Genomic DNA, 23,414 nt, shown 5'->3' with positions numbered 1-23,414 from the left:
TTAAAAAATTTTATTATATTCTCAACAAATTAAGTTTTTCGTTTAAATCACTAAAATCAGTAAAGATATAAAAACAGCTGTTATATTGCTTATTACATCTAATGAATAATGACATGACTTAATATAAATATTTTTAATAAATTATTGAAAGTTTAAGTTTGACTTACATCTCGTATTATTCAAATCTTCTATGCAATATTGTAGGATTGTAGAAATGTATAATAATTTATCGATCATCGATAATTTATCGATATCGTTTATGCGTAACTCTCATGGCAATAACATCACATTATCTCCTCTTATATTAACTCGCGTAAATGACGGTGAGCTGTAACCACTTAATTGCACTTTCAATATGTATAAAAATATACACACAAATTAAATAACACGGTCTTAACAACATAATAGTCCGGTGTCGACAACGACACGCGATTTTCACAGGAGAAAATCTAAAATGGCGCAAAACGAAAACCAGTAAGCAACCGAGACGAATCGTCACAAATCATCAAGATTCTTCGGACAAATCATCATCGCGTTTTACTGTTGAATTAGCCTCGTTTTACGACTGATTCAACAATATTGAGTTTTAAGGATTTTTTAACACGCGACATACTTTTTTCTTTCATTAACTTTCGCTCACAATCACTCGCTTCGTAAATGTTTAATTCATTTTGGCATGTATGTACAGTCTACTTTTTTATAAATATACGATATGCTAAATCTTGTGCTAGTCTATTATTGTTGGAATGCAGTTGTGGACCTTGATATTGCTTTTGACATTCATATTGGCGTTTCTATGCAATCTAAAGGTTATTATTAATAACTATATTGTATGTACGTCTGAATTAAATTACAAGTGCAACGAATGCTAAAGACATAAGCCATACTTGTTTTGATAGTAAAACTGTTTTTAAACTGCTACATCAGTGATGTACCATTATAATGATAATACTTACGCATTCATGATACCTTTATCTCAGTAACTTGTAATGATGCCTCGTGTGTATGAATGTGATACTATTTATAATAATTATGCTACAATGACTTATATTGTTTTAAATGTTATCATATAGGTGAATGAAAAAGCAACTTAAAACCATCGTTATGGTTTTTGCCATTAAATGCATTCGAATGATGTGTTTCAATTATTATATGATGTATTAAATTATTTTTTATGAGGAATCATTTTAACCATCACTTTTGACAATTGGGATATCCGGAAAATTATAATTGAACGATGACCAACCGAATTGTTTTGTTGGACGTCTTTGTCGGGTATTGAACCCCAAGTAATACTAATCAAGTGTTATTTGATTAGTAATGTTTGAATTGTGAGACCGTCTGTACTGTTGATATTAAAAATATATTATAAAAAAATTAAATCATATAAGAAAAAGGAAACGAGTCCAGATTTTTTTAACTGTAATAACGCTGAAATCAACAAAACTTATTTAAAAACTTAAACTTTAGAGTTTTGTATTAAAATAACATCTAGTACTTTCTTTAAATAGAAACGCAATTCCTATATTAAAAAGAGATCCAAAATATTTTACGCATAAATCGAGGCATAGAACTAAATTTGTAATAAAGCGATATTATAGTATTCACGTGTACTTTTTACGTTTAATTTTCAAAAAATCTTCAATGACACGCGTGCACTCTAAAAAGTATCTCAGGACACACTGCATGGGCAGTGGGAGAGGTTCAAGACACAGGTAAAGTTAGAGTAAGCCAATAATAACCCGTATGTTTGATTTTGAGTATTTAAAAAAAATGTTTTATACACAGAAATCTATCTAATTCTTTGCCTTTGCTGGACGGTATTTTTACCTTTTATGTAATTGATGTGGGAAATTACAGTTTTTGAGGGTACGATAACTGTCATGGTTTAATCGTATCGCCATAATTGTTTCTTAAAAAGAAACATTATTAATATATTACTACGTTCATTAGCTTGCCTGATTCGCCATCTTGTTTCAAACTGGAGCGTAATGAAAATTTTTATTGAACTAAATCCTACATAAAAAAAAAGTAAAATGGGAAACTCTTAATAAAAAATTATAGTAAAAAACTTTTTTTTTGGGATCATATTCAAAGAGATTCATATGTATATGGGATATAACGATTTTTGTGATTACAGTAGTTGTGATAGGTTTAATCAAATATCCATAAAAATTGCGCTTATAATTCCGTCAATAAAAATCCTAAAGGAAAAAGCAAAAATGTTATATATTTAAAAATAAGTAAAAAAATCATAGAGAAAAAAGTATAGAAGTAAATATGTTTTTTTTTTTTTAAATTTTTATTTAAAAATCGTTTTAAAATAAAAATTTAAATTTTTTTTTTTTTTACAACAAATAGTAAATATATTTTATATTAGTAGCCATATAATTATGACTATTATTACGTTTTTAAAAATAGCATGCAATTTAAAATTACTCATTTAGTTATTTAAACCATTTAAAAAATTGTGTTGAAGAAAAAAATAAAGATAAAATGTTAATATTTTTTTCACCGGTTGGCAGCACTACTGTTTCCGCTAAAGTCCGCATGACGTGGAAGAGTAGGATCAGGCTTCAGTCACAGCAACGCTGTTGTGAGCGAAAGGATAAACTTCTGCTAAAATTCATATCCCAAATTGTTTCTGTCCATTGCAATAACGATTATGAATAGTGTCGTTAATTTAAAACAAGGAGTGGAAGGCCATCGGTTATCATCGATAAACTCATTCAAAAAAATGTTTTGATGCACTGCATGAATAATGTAAAGTATACAGAAATAGGTCTTTACACTTTAAGTAATGCAGTTAAAGCTTAAAAAAATATTTTTTATTTCTTAAATATAATGTGTTTAAAAATAGCCCCGAAGAATAAGTTTCCACAATTCCACTTCCAGTCGTTGATTTTTACCTGTCGTCCATCCTGTCCTAAAAGTTCGCGTCGGAGATGTTCTCTCCCTTCTCCTACTCCTCACCAGCCAGCGTCACGGCGGATCGACTATTGCCGCTTCACCAGTTTCACTCGCTTCATCGAACTCTTCGGTCGCGTTTCGTCGTTCGTGCCGTTTCGGTTTGAGAACCGAGAGGGAGACCGCAACCCTTTGACCCTAGCTTGTAATTAAATCACTTAAAAAAGCTTTAAAAACGCCACGTGCTTTTGGAAAATGCCTTCACAGATATAAGACGCGCTCGCTTATTGTTATTATCGATTCGAAACAATACGCATAATGAGTACGTACAATGTTTTTGTGTGTGTATGTGCGTGGAGAGACAATGAATGGATGGTTTCAGGAGTGGCGGAACAAAAGCGATAAATCCATAAATAATTAAAATTGTGTATTGTATGTGTATTAATTTGATTTAATTTTGATACTCGGCGTAAAATTTTATTTGTCGGTTTTGTTACGCCGCTCCTTGATTATTGGAAAAATGCGATATATCTGAGAATATTATTCATTGTTCTTTAAATGTGTTTGGTAATGTTTAAATATTTATTTTATTATTTTACGATTAGATTAGACTAACAGCTCGAAACTTGAATCATAATTCTAGTTTCAGATTATTTTACTTATTAATAGTGCCATAGTCGTATAATCAGAATTATTTTTAAATGCGTAATTTTCAATGTAAAAAATAATCTTGCTATACTTAATTTTAATTAACTTCTTAAAAATATTTTATTGGTTGTGAAGAAAAAGAATAGATGATAGAAAAACCTTATATTTATTGTTTAAATTTATATATTTAAGTTTTTTATTAGATATATTTTTAAACAATCAGAATTTCAAGATCATATTTGTAATCGTACAAAATATGTATTACAAAAATCCTGTTCTATACTTAATTTTTAATTATCCTTTTACATTTAAATAGTCAAAAACCTCACTACTATATTTCATTCATCTAAATATATACATTTTCATAAGTAATCGTTTTTACTTTTCAGTGTTCAAAAAAATAGTATAATATCTTAATGGATTTACAAAAAAAAAACATTATATTAAAAACTACATTATTATCTTTCTTTTATAATATTTAAATGCAAAAAAATATATACAATACTATTTAAAGGGTTTGATTCCTAGCAGCAAATATAAGTTATTAATTAAAATATCGACTCAATGTCTCCAGTCTACATGTCTCCAATCTATTAACCTATTGATTGCCAAAATCATTTGCTACATTAACGAAAATTGCCGAATAATAAAATTTTGGGTACATTTTTAATGGGCTGTAGAATATTTTTTTCCGTAAAAAATTTTTTTTTTAATTTGTTACATATCGATATTAGAAAAGTAATCACAAAAGGTTCGGCAAACAAAGGGTTAATATCCCAGCGCATTTCAATATTATACAATGCACTTCTGTAGATATATTTATAACATAACATTTAGAATAGATATATAATAATGGTATTCCCGTCGTTGATGACATACATAAGTGCGTGAGTCATTCTGTATCGCCTGTCCCTATCTACCAGTATTGTGCTTGTTTCCATTATATCAAGCAATAATTGATATCAAGTTCTTTTTCTATTACGAAAATATTAAAAGTGTTTTTCTTATATTAAAATCTAATAATAATTTTCTCCGTCGTCGACGACGATACTCGAGACTTTATTAAATTTTATTAAAAAAATATACTACGTTTAATTGGGCGTTATATATAAATATTTTTTTGTAATTCTTTATTTTTAAATAAATAAAAACGTAGAAAACCTGCATATGAAGATTATTCAACTTATTAGGATTCCTAATCGAATATTTGCCACCTATTATAAAATTATTCATACATTTTAAAAGATTTAAATTCATTGGGTATAAAAAAATTTCTTATGATGGAATTAAAAACTCAAGATGCCAAAGAAGCACCTTTTACTTTTACAAGTAATTCTAAAACTTCTGAATTGCAACTTGATATTTGAAAGACCAGTGTTTCAGTTAAAAACATTTATAACAATTAAACCAACAAATAATCTATTATATTGCTTGAAAACTATACGCTTCAACGAACAATGTAATGTTCTTAATGCATATTATTTCTAACCGCCATTAAATAACATTTAAAAGCCGAAAAAAAAGTATTTGTTTATTTGCCGAAATTCTAGAAATCACTCATATATACAAATAATTATTATAAAGCTGTCGACTTTCTCAATGGCTAGAAATATATTTTTAATCAAATGGACACTATATTTAAATACAATTATAATATGAATTAATTTGTAACTTGTATATTATTTATAAAAATTAGTATTATATTATTTTCTAATAACTATGATTCTATATACTCATTGCGTTTCAATGCAGTGTATTCTAAATATAATTAATATAATAATCAAGCCACTTTCATGCACATTAGTCTTTAAATCTCATTGTTTAATTACATGATAATAGGTATTACACAATTTAATAACTTATCACATTTTTGTATAGTCTGTTCATTTGATATTATATTATATTATAAATACACTGATTTGTCAATTTAACGTATCCGACTTAGGATCTTTTATCTGTACGTTCAATTACAGCTTATACTGCAGTGTTTCCAAAAACACTACAATTACTTTTACCATATACCCAAAACTAACAATTATGGTCCATATCAATTTTCACGTGCCATACGTGATATACCGCCCGCGATCATTATCTGTGAATTTTTCCCACTGAACTTTCCCCAGAACGACAATCGGGTCAGTTTTCCCATGCGTGTCCTTGTTAACTACATACCCATAAAAAAGAACGATTGTACATAGGTACTCATTGTCCTAATCGACGTCTTTTGTCCATTAGGACAAAGAGTGACACAAAGGAAACGACATGACCAGTTCGATTCCGATTCTTTAATAGCATTTTCGTGTATTTGCGTATACGTGAAGTAATGCGACTTTCTAATCGTTCGTATAGATAGATATATAATCAATCACTAATCCTTTGTAAAGAGAGGCGTTGATCGATATGTAGAAAATTATTTACATGTTAGTTTTTAGTTGTACTGATTAAAAAAATGCATCGAGGTCGCTCGCATCCCACATGCTTCATATTGCCTTATTAGCCGACACGTGTGGAAGGATCAAGGTAGTTCGTTTGTTCAAATAATGTACAAGATTATGTTAATTGGGCTATATTATGACTTCATCGAGGAAGGAATGCTTCGAAAATATAATCACGGCCGTTTAATTATGACTCAAATTATGTAACAAGAAAAAAATCAGGAAAAACAAGATGTTTTAGCCTTAAAATATAATATAAAAACAATCCAACATCGTTTGCTATAACATATATTTACCAATGTTATATTTTTAGAAAAAATAAAATAAAATTGTTTTATTGTAGGAATATTAGTATTTGTTATGAATATTAGCCTTTTTTCAAGTGTTACATATATATATATAATATATATAGCTTTTTATATTTTTCCATGAAAGATGTAAAGCATATTTTGGTATTCATACTAGTTTTCCGAAGCTTTTAAACTCATGAAAGTCATTGAGTTATTTGTTTTTTTAAATAGTTACATAATTTTATTTTAATACAACTTCAAACTCCAATCGAATATTTGTTAATTTTTATAGTGAAAATTTCTATCTATATGAATATTGCTACTGTAAAAATGTATTGTGTATTCAACAACGCAGGTAGTCAATTATTTTCTGGTGTGCCGCTGTAGTATCTACAGCCCATTGTGTCTCTTTATTTTTCAAAATTTATCTTCTTATCTTTAATCTATTTATAACAACCATTAACTATCAGCTAATACCGATAAAGAAATAATTGCATACATAATAATGAAATAAAACTTGTATTTTTTTGTATATTATTAAGTTGTGGATTTTAACTTAAAATTGTGATTATTAACATTTCAAATAGGCACAATAACTTTTTATTTAGTAATACAGTCATATTTATTTGGGTTTTTTTCTATGCATAATTTTAAAACCAGTTATAGTCTCGAAATATCTAGACTAAAAACGAATAGTGCAAATTTTCTGCAGTTTTTCTTAAATAATCTTCAACTCAAAATACTGTAAAAAACACGATTATGCAATTTAATTAAGAATATAAAAAACACATTTTAATTGCCGAAATTTAATAAATTCCGATTTAATATAATGAAGCTGTGGTCTTTCTCGATGCCTAGTGTTATTTTTCTTTTAATCGATACAATTAATGTTTATTTTCAAGTCTGTATAAAATAATTTATTATGGTATTTTTTTTAGAATATGCAGAAGTATTTTAAAAATAAAACAACATATTTAAAATGCGATGCATTTAATTCTCTGTTATTTTTAAAATCAAAATAAATTTTAATAATAATATAGAAATACTATATAATTATTATCTAAACTGTATTTTTCGATCCTTAATAACTTTATGAATAAATTAGTATATTAAAATATTTTATAATTTACTATTTGGAATTTGAGTAGTTAAAAAACTCGAAATCTTGCTCTTGAGAGATAAATATAATATAAACAAGTTACATAATCTTTGGAAGGTTTTAACATAATTAATTATTGTGTTGTTTTTTAATCTCTAAACTTAACAAAAAGGTTAGTAATATTGGAAATTATATTAATTGATTTTGATGATCATATTTATAGAATCAATATCAGTTATAGTATGGTTGTTATATACTTAAGACTATTTTAGCATTCTTTATTAAAAAAATCCTGCTTTTATTACATCAGTATTTTTATTTAATTTTAATCAGTCTAATTAAACGGTCATTTTTATAAATATATAGTCAGTCCCTTAGTAATTTATTAGTGGTTTTCTATTGAAGGTTTGTCTTTTTACATTTAATTTAAATAAAATGCTAGTATAATAATGACTGAATATTAATATTTTTACGGAGAACGATAATATTCGTTATTTTGAACATTTTCAATATTATATTGCTCTTTAAAAAAGTTAAATGAAATATTTTATAATTAAAGTGTAAATATGATTGGTTAATAACAGAAATCGAAGCTTTAATGATCATTAATTATTAACATTGTTTTATAAAAACTAACCATTAAAATTATTTTTCGCTAAAATTGTATCATTAATATTAATTATTTATTGAAGTGTAATTTTTAAATAAAAACAACAAATCAGAGTAAATATTCCGTTGCAACTTGACATACGTAAGCCCAATGTGTTACAACTAAATACAATTAACACCTGTAAGTGAGAAACCAGACTGAAATCAAAGTCTGTAAATCAGTGGCATTTATTATTATTAATAGCTATTTTTATGTATATTTTTTTATTATACACTACGATATTCATTTGCAAGAATAAAAAATACTAAAAAAACTTAAAATTTGTGATGATCGATCCGAATTATAATTATATAATTATCACTAATTCCGATCTCCCAGATACAATAGAAATTTAAAAACACTAGAATTTGTATGGGATTTGAACCCAGGTCTTTGACTTTCACTACTGATTTATATTGTTAATTCAAAGTTCATGTTTTTAGTTTCATGGATTAATTCAAGTTAGTTTCATTCTCATATGCATAGATATATTAAAATCAAGATAATCTTAAGTAAAACTCTACTGTTTTGTATTCTTAATTATGATACGATTGTCTTACATATTTTTCAATAACGTGTCTATAAATTATTTATACACACATAATAATAAATATTTATTTGATGGATATTTGATGTCTTTTGGTATACTACCTCTTTTAGTTTATGCAAATTTTATGCTCGATAAACGCGTATGCGTATCGCATATCGTCGTCGTCTGGAGAATATTATTATTAGATATCCCTTTACGATTTCAGAAAAAACATTTAATTCCATGACATACAATTATGTAATTGCTTGCTCTTCTCAAATTTTCTACACACTGTCCAGTATTTTTGTATACTTTTAAAGATCAACTTATTTTTTTACAAATAAATATAACAACGTATCAATAAAATTACCAACAGTGTTGCATATCTAATAGTTATTATTATAATTCTACAAATTGAGTATAAGTAACGTTTCTAATTTATTTCAATAACTGCAATTTTATGTAAGGGAAATTTGATTGCTCCGAGGAGTAATTAACATAAACGAACCAGTTTTAGTATTACAGCTATTTTAATGATTTCATAAATTATATTTATTTATATTGGAGTAGAGATTACACTATTATTTTGCTTGTAGTTTAAAGGTTACACACCTTACAATACAATATCGAAAGTTTTACCCATTATTGTGCATTTAACATACGACTTAATTGCTTTTAAACTGATCTACCGTATAATTGGTATTTTCCTCGCACAATAAAATTATTATGTACGTACTGCGTCATACATAAGTATTGACTATCGTGTCGGACACGAGAAGACGCATTTGCGTGCAATCAACTTGCCAGTGAAGAGCTTATATACATATATATTATATATACAGCCATTGATTTACATTAAACATGTTTAATTATTACGGTTAAAGGTGAAATCGTGTCGCTTAGAAAAGCCGAGCGGAGCGCGACTTCCAATGCACGTGGGCGTTTTTGTTTTTTTTTATTTATATTATTATTTATAATATATGTATAATTTTCGCGTAGTGTCAGTGACAGTGCGTGTTTCTACATGAGTAGGCCTATGTGGCTGGAGGTGGGCGGGCGACACCCTCCGCCCGCTCGCCTCATGGGCTGCAATGGAGAGATCTTCTGGAACGATTGCGTGGAATGCGACTGCTCGGATTGCAACCCCGACTACGTTTGTGTATGCAGCGATAAGGTGATCATTGATTATTGTGTATATAATGTGCATAATATGTAAAATAAGAAAATAATAAAAAAAAGTTCAATACTGATTATTTGTCTAATTTACTAGGCGAATATCTGCAGAAAAAAGTATAAACGTTATATCAGACGTATATTTTGATATTAAATATTAATTAATACTTGAATAAATAAAAAGTTAACCGAGTACAAACTTGATTTTGTATGTAGGTGAAGTAAAATATTTTTTCTTAAATTTCCGGTGATTGTCTTAATCATGACAGTTTGATCAATTAATTAAACAAGTGGAGCAAATGGACAAGTTGACTTATTTGACACTTTGATCTTTAATGGCGAAAGCTATTGACTTGTACTGATTTCGTTTTTTTGTTCTAGAATATTTCGTTCATGAATTCTTTTTAGAATGCATTATTTTATTAATTACTAATTAATTAGTTTAAAATACTGTGAAAAAGATTTTATTAGGGTTCTAATACTTTTTAATGAGCACGCAAACAATCAGTTGTAAATTTTACACACCGAGTAATTTTATGTATCGCAGTTATGGTACAAGGGAATTCGAATTTCAAAGTAACGCTGTACAACAAAGATCCATCTCGTTTTATTGATGTTGTTTAAGCAAATTTTAAAACATTGATTTAATTGCATTTACATTTAGATACAAAAGACGTGTGTAATTAAATTAAAACTTGCTATTCGAATCTAGACTATATGTATTGATTTTTCAGTAAAAAAAGTGTAAAAATTAAACGCAAGACCTAACTCGATTTTAATTAATCATTAATAAGTTCCATATGGGATTCGAACCCAGGTCTTTCGTGTCAATAATCAGCTACATATACCACTCATTTATCGTACTATTGATTTTTTGCGGTGATCACTAACACAAAAAATATTTTTCTAATATCATTTTTCATCATCTAATAATAATTATATTTTTTATATATATATAAAAATATAAATATATAATATTATTATTATATTTGTGATAAATTCATATTTATTTATACTCTTTGTATTACACATAATAAATTAAAATAAATGATTGACAGTAAAAGTTGGTCATTTAAAAACACTGAAATTCATTAATTAATTATGAAACATCATGTCATGAAAAATTATTTTAGAATCATATATTACCACTAATAATTTATACAAAATAAAATTTAAGTTGTCTTTATAAATAAGATCTTATTGCTTTTTGGTCAAAATTAATTGTATTACTTTTTATTTAGTGTTATTAAAATTTTTGATTATGTATTACTATAATAACCGTTTAATAATTTTAGTTTTTAAACATATGTACATATGTATTATATTATAAATAATTTAAAATCTTTATAAAAATATCAACAATTCTGGTATAAAAAGCATTGAGAAATCACTGCATCTCATTAATATTTAATAATTTTGTTTGCGTGAATAAGTACTTATCTATTCACACCTTACATATTGAACGCTTCAATATATTGTAATAATTTACAAACGCGTGCGAAAATTGAATACATTTTCCTAACAACTCTCTCGTTTATCGCACAGGTAAAATCGCTCTTTTCAAGTCAAATAAGCTTGACTTTCATTGTTTTTCTTATTTTTCTTGTCTGTAATTGCATTGTCCTATTAAAATTATTGCCTTCATTCCTAAGCGAAAATTACGCTACAACTTCATCAACTGTAAAAACGAAGTTCACGCTGTATTATAATTTTATTATTACACAGATGGTTATCTCAGAATTTTCCTATCAAATAAACAAGCTACGATGACGGTTCAATTTTTAGTTATTTAACAATTTTCATATTTTTAATCAACAATAACGTAATAAATTGGTTTCGCAACCGTCGCCGTGAGATTCGAAAGTGTCTTTCGACTGAATCGCTTGCTATTATCTCTCTCTCTCCATCTCTTTCAATAGATTAACTTTTCGGCAAATCCGTCAAGAGCAATTACGTCTCGTTTTTCTTGAACTGCGACCTTCTATGTTTGTTCTTCGCTTCGAAGTTCTAGATCGAGGTGAAAACTCGCTCGCCGCGCGCGTAATAGCCGCACTCTCCCATGCCATTTAACAATGGACGCGTTTTTGACCCAAAAGCGAAATCTGCCTTTTAACCTGAACTTGGCGACTAAATCTCCAGATCGGCTGATTAGAGAGAATAATGCGAAAAATTTTCAAACAAGAATCTGAAACGCTCGTTCCAATCGAAAGTGGATTAACCTTTTACATCAGTAAAATTAATAACGTTTTAATTACAAAATTAGATTCACAGTAAGCAAGTATGTAATAGCAGTTAAACAGAATATGTAACAGCAGTTTCTAGTCATATATTTTATCTGAACAGATTTTACAGCTTATACAGGATCAAGTTCGTGTGTCGGGTTAAGTTGGGTAGTTCCGTTATTATACCAGTAACATAATAACGATTAGCAGCTGTTCATGTAATTACTAAGACTGCATAATAAATATGAAAAACACCCAACTGTCTGAATTTAGTCGCGAGTAAAATAATAAATATTTGCATGACTGTATTTTTTCTCTGACAAATGTATGCCTATGAATCATCGTTCTTAACTGAGCTCTTCCTATTGATACGAAAAAGTACATCCGTTCTTTAAAAAGTTGATGTCTTATTGCCCATATAACTCATATTATTCAAGGAAAATAACGAAAGCGTTGATAGGTTAGCTTTTTGTAACTAAGCATTGATCATAATAGAGTTTCAGTGCTGCGACGTCGCAATGACCTTAATCAAGCTTTGACGACGTGAAGGTATACATATTCCTATTTATTACTCATCACAAACCTTAATGCTTTTTTGACCAGTACGATAGACCAATACCTAAAAGACTGAGGTTCAAATCCCATATGAACCCTAATGTATTTTTAATTTATATTTTGTCTAGGAGAGCGTAATTAGTGAATATTATAGAAGTAATAATAATTCCAATCATTCATTATAGATTATGTTTTTTTAGATTTTTCTAATCTAACGGATGGATATAGCGTTGAATAATTTATAAAATATCGTGCATTGTGACATACAGGCGGCCCTCGACTTTCGCACATAATTGGTTCCTGAAAATGTGTGCGAATGTTGAATGTACGATAGTCGAGGGAAGTAAAAAATTTTTAAATTGTGTGTATTTTAAAATATTTATGTATCAAGTAAATATAAGATGTTTAAGAGGCGTTTAGGTGGGGTTTGCGGGTGTTTCCTTTGAAAAGTTATCAAGAGTTAACTGTTTTCCACTATCCTTTTTCTTTTCTTCATATAGTATTTTATAACATGCTATGTTTTTATTGATCGCCCCACGCACTTGAGATATGCGTTCTCCATTGGGATCACAATCTTCCATAATATTTAAAATGTTGTCAAGGTGCGTGAAGGTTTCATTCATATTTTTCATTGTTAAAGAGTTTTCCAAAATAAACCTGTCTCATCTACATTAAATATCTGGCTAGAGGAATATTCTACATCTTCAATAATTTTGGATAATTAGGAAATAAATTCTTTTGCAGCGTCTTTATCCACATCAGCCGATTCTCCAGTAAATTTAATATTATGAAAAAAATACCTCATTTTAAAATTGTAAAACCAACCGTTTCTTGCTTGAAAAACCGTGTTAAAATATTTTTTTAATCTATCCTTCCAATCTTATGCAAACTAAGAGATTTTGATTGAATAATTGAAAAACTCAGAGGGACATCTTTTTGATGTTGGTCATTGATGTTACGACGACAAAGATTTTCCATTTCATCCATGTTTTTTTTTGCTGTTTTTTTGGAAACATATCATTAAATATTGTGGAAATATATCTTTATTTTCCACAATTTTGAACGTATTTTTTATTTATATTTTTATTTTGCAAAATTGAACATATCGTAGACCTGTTTGTATCATACAAACGTCCGATTAAAGCAAAATATTCACCGCTATCAGAACGTTTTTAAAAAAAAAAAAAATAAAAAAAAATGTTTTTTTTAAATGTGCGAATTGTGCGAAAGTCGAACGTTCGAAACTCGAGTGCCGCCTGTATATGTTTTTGTATTAATAAAATATATTTTACACAATAGATTTACGAACTTGGACTTAAGTCTGGTGATTCAACACATTATTTTAATTTTATTAATTTATTGACCTAATATAGCTAATTGTTTATACACTAAATAAATATAATATTAACATAAACAGATTATAAAAAAATACTTGAAAATTTAAATTTATTTCTTAATGCACGGGTTTCTTTTTTCATTAGGGAAACCCGCTACATTTTTATTCTTGCGGATTGTTTTGATTACATTTTGCTATGGGAGATCGGAATTAGTTGTTATTATAAAATTATAATTCCGATCGATAATCACAGATTAGATTTACCTAGATTTTCCTAATCTCACGGATGAATATCGTGATGATTAATTAAAATCGTACTAGGAAATGAAAATTCTTTAATAATGAGCTAATATAGCTCATAGAAAATATCTTATATGTATTAAAAATAAAAAATAAAAATATATTATATATAAATTCACATCTCCTTACAATATTCCCCTGGCCGTACTCGTTTTCTTATACCTGTCTATCCTTAAATTATCTCTATTTCTAGTAATAAATCATTATTTATTATTATATACTTAATAAAATACATTGGTAACATATTATTTTCTAACTTAAATATAAATACTAAAACATCAATATTTAATATTTCTTGAATATCCAACCATTCCAATATTTCAATAATACTTCTAAAACTAATAAATCTATTTTTTAAACTACTCTCATTACTATATTTTGTAATTATTTTATCTAATTTATTAATATTATATAATATTGTTGCACAATAATTAAAGTAGATTGCTTGCTGTCGATTGTGTTTACCCCGTTGAAACGCATTAGGCTAACGCCTATCATGTTACAACGAAAAATTAAATAAAAATAATGTGCTTTGGTACCTTATTTATTCATGTATGAATGGTGTGTCCTTGTGTCCTTGTGTCCTTGTGTCACAACTTGTTTGGACTCAGTTTGATAATTATGAACCCATGTTTCATTACCGCTAAAAAATTTTCCAGATCTGTTTCATTTTGTATGTTATGCCAAGATGTCAGTGGTAGTAAAATGTAAGATAGTAGTGGCGTCGATGGGCAAAGAATCTCGCTTGTGTTTGAAGAGTCTGCTGCTCTTAGCTCATTGTCTCAGAGAAAAACGTTTCCCTTTGACGGTTGACATTTTCATTGTTTTGTAAAGAAACGTGGACTTTAAAAACATCTTTAGTTTTAGTATAGCTCCTCTCGCCGTCTCTATGTAAAAGCACAATATATGTATGAGTTGTGTTTTCATAGTCACTTGTGTGGTGGTATTTGAGGGTCAGAATATGCTTCACAAAGACCCTCGTCAAAGGGTTGCTTTACCTAGTGATATCGTTCAAAGCAGGTTTAATATAGTGCTATGAATAGCAAAAAACGACCACGCACACTGTCACAGTGGAAACTCATTAAAAACGGGGTTAAAGTCTAACGATACGGAAAACCTGACTACACTTAGCGAGCATTGTTTAATATAGTTCAACACTCCGCAAAATTGTAACGATTCCTCTACCTTACTCACGCATTATTAACCCTAACCTCAGCCATTTTGTTAACGGTGTGCCCACAATGAGCAATATCAGATAATAAGCGATTCATTAACGCGAGAAACCTTATTCTCGCGCGTTTTCTAACTATGAAAAATCGAACCGGAACAATGCCGGAAGAGTTTTTATTATTTTTACCTCGCACTGCGAACGCGTAAGGCGAACAATGCAACCGGCAAATTAATAAATAATATATTTATGAAATAAAAAAGGTTTAATTGAAGTATGTGTGTGTGCATTTACACACACGCTCGCTGTCTTGTACTTTCACTACTGACACCGGTATGAAAACCTATGTTTCCATGTTGGAAGAGCGGCTTATATAAGGTGAAGATTCACATAGGCTAGTTTGACCTGAGGGGGTCACGTGTAAAAATTACTGGTATGGTGCGAGAGTGCTAGAAAAATGTGGCACATCAAATTACATGAACATTTTGGGGCACACTTATATTCTTATTGAATTATAATCTTTATGTTTTACTATACCATATGAAAAGATGTAAAACGAATAAGTTTCTAGACCAGAGATTCTAAAAGCGGTCGATTTTGAGCCACAGGGGTCGATATGACATTGTTTGGGGTCGATTTAAACTTGAAGGTCGATGAAAAAATTAAAATTAAATTACCAAACTTATATACATAAATATATAAGTTTGTTAAATTTATGCATGGACTATTTTATCATGTCTATATTTTATGGTCTTATGACATAATACACTATGAACATAATAATTCAAGTTGACTGCAGACAAACAACTTTTTTATATATTTTGCAGTATTTATGTACTTTGAATAAATATTTGTAATGTAAATATACATAACTTTTTCAAAAAAAATTGAAACGTTTTTGTTATAAAAGTTAGTAATCGGGTGGTTATAATAAAATACTAATGCGTTACATCTGATTAGATATAATTATATAAATTGTATATAATATAAATAATAAACGTCAGATAAACGTTTTTATTGGGTCGATAAAGAGTCGATACATTTTTAAAGTGTGTAACAGTCAAAAAAATGTTGTTATCTCTGTATTAATCCAATGGTTCCCATTAGTTTGACATGAGACTTAAAAGCATATTACTGCTACACTAGAGCTTAAAATTTTAAATAGAAAATATAAACAGGCGGTTTGAGTTACAGCATTTTAGTGAAAATTGCCACACATACACGCAGTAATCGATAACCTTTTCACACCCGTGTATTTTTTTTAAATACATCTTCATTTTATATGTAATGCAAGCATCTTAGGTATTTTACTTCAAACCAGCGCCACCCAAATATAATTCAATGCAATAGTATTAAATGTTTTATGATTTTTTACACCTTATCCGCATTATGCGCTTTTCATTTTTTGTATTTCTATCTAAAATAAATTTTATGCATTCCGATAATGTTGCTTGATCTCAATCTTGTCAAATAATTGTTGGGAATGTCCGGTATTGACATTAAAAATATTATTTTAATTATTTGGTAATAAAAAAAGATCAAATAAATATTGTCCAATCTATGCATATTTCGTGTTTTAAACAATAAGTATCTATATAATAAATTTTAAATTAAAATGCAACCGGGGCCGGTTTTTTTAAATAATTTTTATAAATAATAATTTGAGTGTTATCGTGGCTCGAACCCGCGGCCTCTGAGTTACCAGTCTGAGACCTTACGGCCTACGCTATTTCGTAGTTAATGTTTATCTTGCTACCAATGCTATGTTATTTTTTAAACATACTCTATAAATACCTATCATTGGCTTCAGTTATTTTTCTTGAACATCAACTTTTATTTAGATGGTCTCCAGCCAGTGTTTTTTTTAATAATATATATGTATATATTGTATTATTACATTTTATTATAGCGCATTATGTTACAACAAAAATATACTGTAAAATATATATGACACTTGCTCGGAGCTGTCTTGTATTGCAGCTCTGAGCTCTAAAAACTTTTACTCAACTGCTGAACTTATAAATAGAGTTCGCGTGGATACTGAGAAGTACGTATGTACTTGAATTAATATATCACACAGAAGAAATTGCTTTTATGGCTAAAGCCTTATGGTTAAATTTATGGTCTGCTTTCTATTTCAAATGCATTAATAATCAATTTTCTGCAGTACAACGTTCGTATCGTTTAATATAACATTTTCAAGTTCCATCGAATGATATGGCTATTGTTATTTATGTATGGTACAACTTTCAAGAAATTTAGTTTCGTATTATCTTAGGGTTACTTAAATGCATCTACTATTTAAGTCTAACAGCGAATCAATACTGCATATTCAATGCGTTTGGAATTCGATGTTTCGCTATGATTAAAAAAAATGTAGTGAATTGTACCATTGACAGTCTAAAAGTCTATATTTTGTTGCACGATCGCAGAATAAACTTCATCATAGCGATTTTTTGATTTTCATTTAGTTTATGCAGCACCTCTTTTTAATCTGAATTAAATGGTCTAGAATACCAACGCCTAACTTTAGTGTAAGCTCTCGAATTGTTGTGCGTTGTAATATTCTTCATTTTCAAGGCTCTTGTCCCCAGCACGATTTTTTGGGAACACTGAACAGTTTCTGCTCAGGAACATCATTTCAGCTTTCTTCATGGGGAAGGGCAAAAGTGGTCGTGTTTTTAATATATTTTTACATTTTGTTAAGATACATAATACTCCATTAAATGACATATTATTTTGGTAAAATTCCCTGTTTTGAATCCACGTCAAAAGCAATAAAATCGTTCCGTCGCTGCGGCAGTGGAAAAGCTTTTGTATAACAATATTACGACTTAAGTGAGAATCGAATGAAGTGCATCTAAACCAAATTATGCCAATAGGACAGCGCAAAAAACAATTATCTTTTCTCGGAAGTCAAAAATCCACGACAAAAGCAATAAAATCGTGCGTGAATTTTTGACTTCTGAGAAGTGATAATTGTTTTTGCGCCCACCTATTGACCAAAATTCGGTTTGAATATACTTTGACTGATACTCTCATATTAAAAGTCCGTATTAATATCGGTAAGGGTAGCTTTAATGTTTTTGAAACCGCGTAACATCAAAGTTTGTCTGTTCATCTTCTTCCGATTATTTTCCCCTGAGAGATGAGTTGGCTTAGTTTTTATTTTGAGCTTTGCCTAATGAAACTTCTAAAACTATAATTATTTTAGGTTTGGGTTTGAACAGCAAATGGACGTATCGCAACTGTCAAATTGCATTTCATAGATATTTTAAAGCAGCATTTAATTTCACTAACGCCTATCAGTTAAATTATATTTTCGCTAGTTAAAATTTGTATCTACTGCTGAAAATGTATTTGGACTTATGAAAAATGCATGTAAATAAATAATGATAAGTATGTAAATGTATATATTACTATATATGGAAAAGTATATAATCATATAATCTTACTAGCACTTGCTAGATAAATTGTATTTTTACTGGTAAAAATATTTTGATATGATTTCACTGAAATAACATATTTAAAAAACTGGTTTTTTTTAAATCTTCTCCTGAGGGATAACTCGAGTATTTCTGGTTTAGAATCAGGGACGTCATTTCAGTTTTTTTAATATTTTAATATAATTTCATTATGATTCATAGTATTTAAATAAATGACATGCATTTACTGACCAAATTATAGGGGGAAGGGGCAAATGCCCCCACCTGTTTCCCCTCCCAGATAACGTCCCTGTTTCTGCTACTTTACCATCGTTTTGAAGTCATAGAAAAAATGCTCTTATTTGCTTAAATAAGTAAGCAAACTTAAGCAATTCTAAGATAACAAAATACCGACTAAATAATGAACATTTAAATGATATTAACATGAAAAAAATATTTAATATAATATTTTTTAAGGGTGCCCAAAATTTTAAATGTTTGTATTGCTTAAAACTACTTATTTTAAATAAATGTTAGAATCTTAAATACTATAACGTGTCTAGAGCAATTTCACGTTAATGGATATTCAATGTTTATTTGCCTTAGGGTCACTTCCACTAAGAGTACCCAACTGCCCCAGTTTACGTTCGGTTACCGTTCCATCCGTCCGTGTCTTGTTTTCAGCCACAGAAAACGGGAAACTCGTCCTCCCAGGAAGTGAACTCTAGGCAGTTCTCCTCAGAGCCGCTACTCCGACCTTGGTCTTACTGACCATTAAACGCGTGGTTATTATCCTGACTCAACAGTTATCGTAGCGGTGTCTAGGTCTCTCTAGCTCTTACAATTAAGTCATGCAAATAATAAGCAAAACCGGAGCTATTTGCATTAATGGTTTCTTTCATATCCGACGTGTCAACGACAGTGGACAGTTATTTGATCGATGCCCGGAGTATGTTTATTAATCTTCTTTTTTTCACGAATGCCTATCATTTTTATGCGATTCGAGCAACAGGTCTCACGTGAGTGAAGGTCAATAGCTCCTTCCACATGGGGCGAGTGTTTCGTAGTATGTCTGAGTTCTCTTTTTCTCTTTATTTTCGGTTTTGTATCGCACAGCTGTCTCGCGAAGGGATCGTCCCCCTATGAGTGGTGCCGAGGTAAATGTTAATGCCTCAAGACGCTTTGGCTCTCAAACTTTGAACGTGCTCAATTAAATAATTGAATAGTTAAAATGACTACATTGAACGTGACTATAATTAACTCATCTATTAAAAAATAAATAATGTAAATAAAGTATTATTATTATCCTAAATATTAATAAACTGCTATTGTATTGTTGTTTTTGTAAAAAAACATACTAGAAAATAAGCCAAATCTATTATGACGCATGAAAATAACTGTAGAACAATAATAAATGTAACAACTTAAATTATTGCTAGTTGCAAGTTGCATTTGCGAGTCATCTTTGGCAATGAAATCATTCTGACTGACAACTTAATGTCTTTGGCAATGAAATCATTCTGACGGTAAACTTACTATTATTTTGCGTAAAATTGGTAAACCTTCCATCTAAACTGAAACTACTTTAATATGAAAGCTATCCCTTCTTTTTTGAGGTATATTTATATATACTTATTTGCTCTACATTACTGCATGTTCTTTCAGTAAAAAAAACACAAGTGATTTTGATAGGTGACTTTTACCATCCCGTGTACTAAGCAATTGATTAACTAGTAACAGTCCGTATACTAGGCAATTGAGTACATTATTACAACGCAATTGTTTTTATGTGTCCTATGTTACATGTAAATTTCGATACACAGTTCATACAGAATTGTTACTTATGTAGAACAATTAAATAATTTTAACACACTGAGCGGTGGTTAAACAATCAGTTTTGTAAATGTGATGTTGCAAACGACTGAAATAAAACATTCATCGTTTCCTCGTTCAAAAAATGGTCCTACTCATTATTTTAGACATAACTATGACCATATCCAAAATTTCAGATTCCTAGCCGAAAAGATGTGGAAGAAACTAGCGAACATACATCCACTGTGTGACTTTTATATATATGAAAACAAGATTAGAGTATAATGTTAAAAAAATCTACTTTTAGTTTTATTTAAAAAAAATATATAACGATCGTAATATAACGATGTATCGCCACTAAGGTCATCGACGATAACAAAAGAAAGAAACGGACCGTTTCTCGTATTTGCACAGTTTGTACCGCCGCCGTTGTTGTTACTTCCGCGCCCCAAAGGTTGAGGGTCGCCGCATCCCGCGAAATCGGGATCGGGACACTCGCGCCTGTGCCCGCGGACGTGACCATGGACGACTCACTCTATGAAGTGTACAAATGCGGCTGTCGCCTGTTCGACATGTTCCCCATGCCATCCAAGAAGGTAATCGTTCGTCACGAAAAAAACGGCCATTCTGACACCCATTTGAATGCTGCGGCTAAACGTCAACGAATTTGGCCATAACCTCAAACACTGCGAGCTTATTTGAAAAATATTGCGCAATGTGACGTTTGAATTTTTCGTTTATTTTTGGTCATAACAATAACTGTTTGAACATTATTGCGCAATGTGACGTTCATGCGGATTGTTATTTCTCCCTTTGAAATATGTTTATCTTTTGTCGTTGCAGATGGAGACATCGGCTAGTTCGGAAAGTTCGGCGACTTCTACCGAAGACAGCGAAGCTCGCAAAGCAAAGCAAGGTCACGTCTTAGCTGAATTACTTCATACGGAGCGGGCTTACGTTCAAGAGCTAGGTTCAATATTAAAGGTTAGTGCTTTATTTATCTATCTTTATAAAGTTAGTAATAAGCACACAGTAGAATAAAATTAAGACAAATACTATACTAAAAGGAATGCAAAAACTTTGAGGTTGAAGTGCCGAAAAATAATGTAACAAATGGATACATTTCTGGTTTTTAAACAAAGGTTTTTGATTTGAATTAGCGAAAATTCAAAGCAACGTAGAAAGTAAAAACCAGACGATATTAATAAAATACAGACAGACAAATATATGCCTCAAAAATAAGTCATGTGATTAGAAGAAGCATTAAGAGACCCTTTAAAAAAATTACACCAGTAAAGCTTAGACTGAAAGCTGATTCACAATTTATTCCGAAACTAATTACAGATAATTGAACTTTTGTATCCCCAATGACAGTGTAATCATGGATACCATACAATCAACAAATCAACCCTTTCACATGTACTGAATAGGGTGAGCTTTGAGTCTTATATCCTGAATAACTTTTAAATGATGGTATAAATATTAATATAAATAGTCTGGTGGTTAAGTTTTTCTTGATGTCCCTAAATGGTTCAAAATTCAGTTTGGAATTAAAAAATGTTCATTTTCATATAGACTCACCGATTAAAAAATGACATCTATAAATTTGTAAAGTATCAAATAAATTTAAAAATATATCCCTTTTCAGTGGGACATTGGATAGCATTAATACATTAATTTGTAAATTAGAGTTTATCATAAATATTTTATTGTAGTAATTTAAAATATTGCTTCAAAAATAACAGTTTTCCTAGATGAGACATCCCATCATGAACCTTTATTCTGGTAGTTATAATTAATAGAATAATTATCAATGTTTATGTGAAATTAAGTAGTATCCATTAGATTGAGTATATTCAATCAAATTGTCACTCTGCACATTTTTATCTGAAGTTTTTTATATAAATGTTTTTTTAATGAGAAATAACAATCGTTTATTTGGTCTGGAAATCTATATAATTATTAAGATGCACGTTTAGAACGATTATTAGAGTGTGACGTTCATAGAGCGTGAGGTCTAAATAGTACGATTCCACATTGCTCTTTCGCTTTAGTCTTCATCTTACTATTGATCATTCAGCACGTGTGTTAATCAATATAAAGTACCAATATGAAGTACGGAAAGTACAGTTTGGACAAATCATCCAAAAATACCAACAGTGACAATTCTTTTGACTCTTGGTTATATCATCGATACGAAACGCCTGATTGTGAAAAACATCAAAGGAAATACTTTACGCAGTTGAAGATGAAGCTGTTTCGTACTCCGTCGGATTCCACACTTTTTAGCGATTATAAAAATCAAGTGAAGCTGTTCGATCAGGATGCAAAGAAACGCTTCAATTTGAAGAATAAACTGAAGCATATCACAAGGTTGATCGATTCGAATTCTAAAATAAAAAGCTCTGAAGAAGAGTCAAGCAGTGAAAAGCATTTATTTGAAAGTTATTATAATGATAATATCACTTTTGGAATGCCAATTGCTGTGTGTTGCACTGAATTGTGCAATTGTAAAAATAGTGCTAGACCCCGGAGTAAGATATCTACAAATTCTACGTTGCAGGAATATTCTGATACAAATCTATCGTTCATTTCTACGGTTAAGAACAGTCGTTTGAAGAAATGCACCCATTCTAACGTTTCTAATAGATGTACTAAATCTAAGATAAAAAACAATTTGATTTATTCTTCTCTTCCTGACGTTAATACATATGATTCACTACATAAGACTTGCTCTAATAAAAAATCAGAAGATGTTATTGGTTCGTTGATTAAAGATTATACGATGAAGATGAATCAATGGAACGATACTGTAAGCAACTATTATTGCACTTTACCGAATCAGAAGAATTCGTATAAAAAATTG

The 23,414-nt window shown here is 29.6% G+C and overlaps 1 protein-coding gene across 8 annotated transcripts in view; it reads left to right on the top strand.

Annotated features, from left to right (window-relative positions):
• Positions 1-23,414, top strand: part of LOC148237818 (guanine nucleotide exchange factor DBS-like) — an 88,604-nt gene that overhangs the window by 55,654 nt on the left and 9,536 nt on the right. For 7 of the 8 annotated variants that reach the window (XR_015812382.1, XR_015812379.1, XM_088204679.1 and 4 more), the window contains exon 12: positions 21,392-21,532. Coding sequence is in view for 6 of the 8 variants with exons in the window: in XM_088204679.1 (XP_088060805.1) it covers positions 21,392-21,532 (141 nt within the window). In the remaining 2 variants the exon portion in view is untranslated. Of the gene's footprint in view, positions 1-2,986; positions 3,113-9,556; positions 9,732-21,391; positions 21,533-23,414 lie in introns of those variants that run through there. The other variant, XM_088204729.1, reaches the window with a different exon arrangement.

Source organism: Plectrocnemia conspersa, unplaced genomic scaffold, assembly GCF_051122295.1.
Source record: "Plectrocnemia conspersa isolate PC_06_02 unplaced genomic scaffold, ASM5112229v1 ptg000002l, whole genome shotgun sequence".
Taxonomy (NCBI): domain Eukaryota; kingdom Metazoa; phylum Arthropoda; class Insecta; order Trichoptera; family Polycentropodidae; genus Plectrocnemia; species Plectrocnemia conspersa.
Note: the sequence above shows the minus strand (reverse complement) of the source record. Positions and strands in the feature narration are given on the sequence as shown.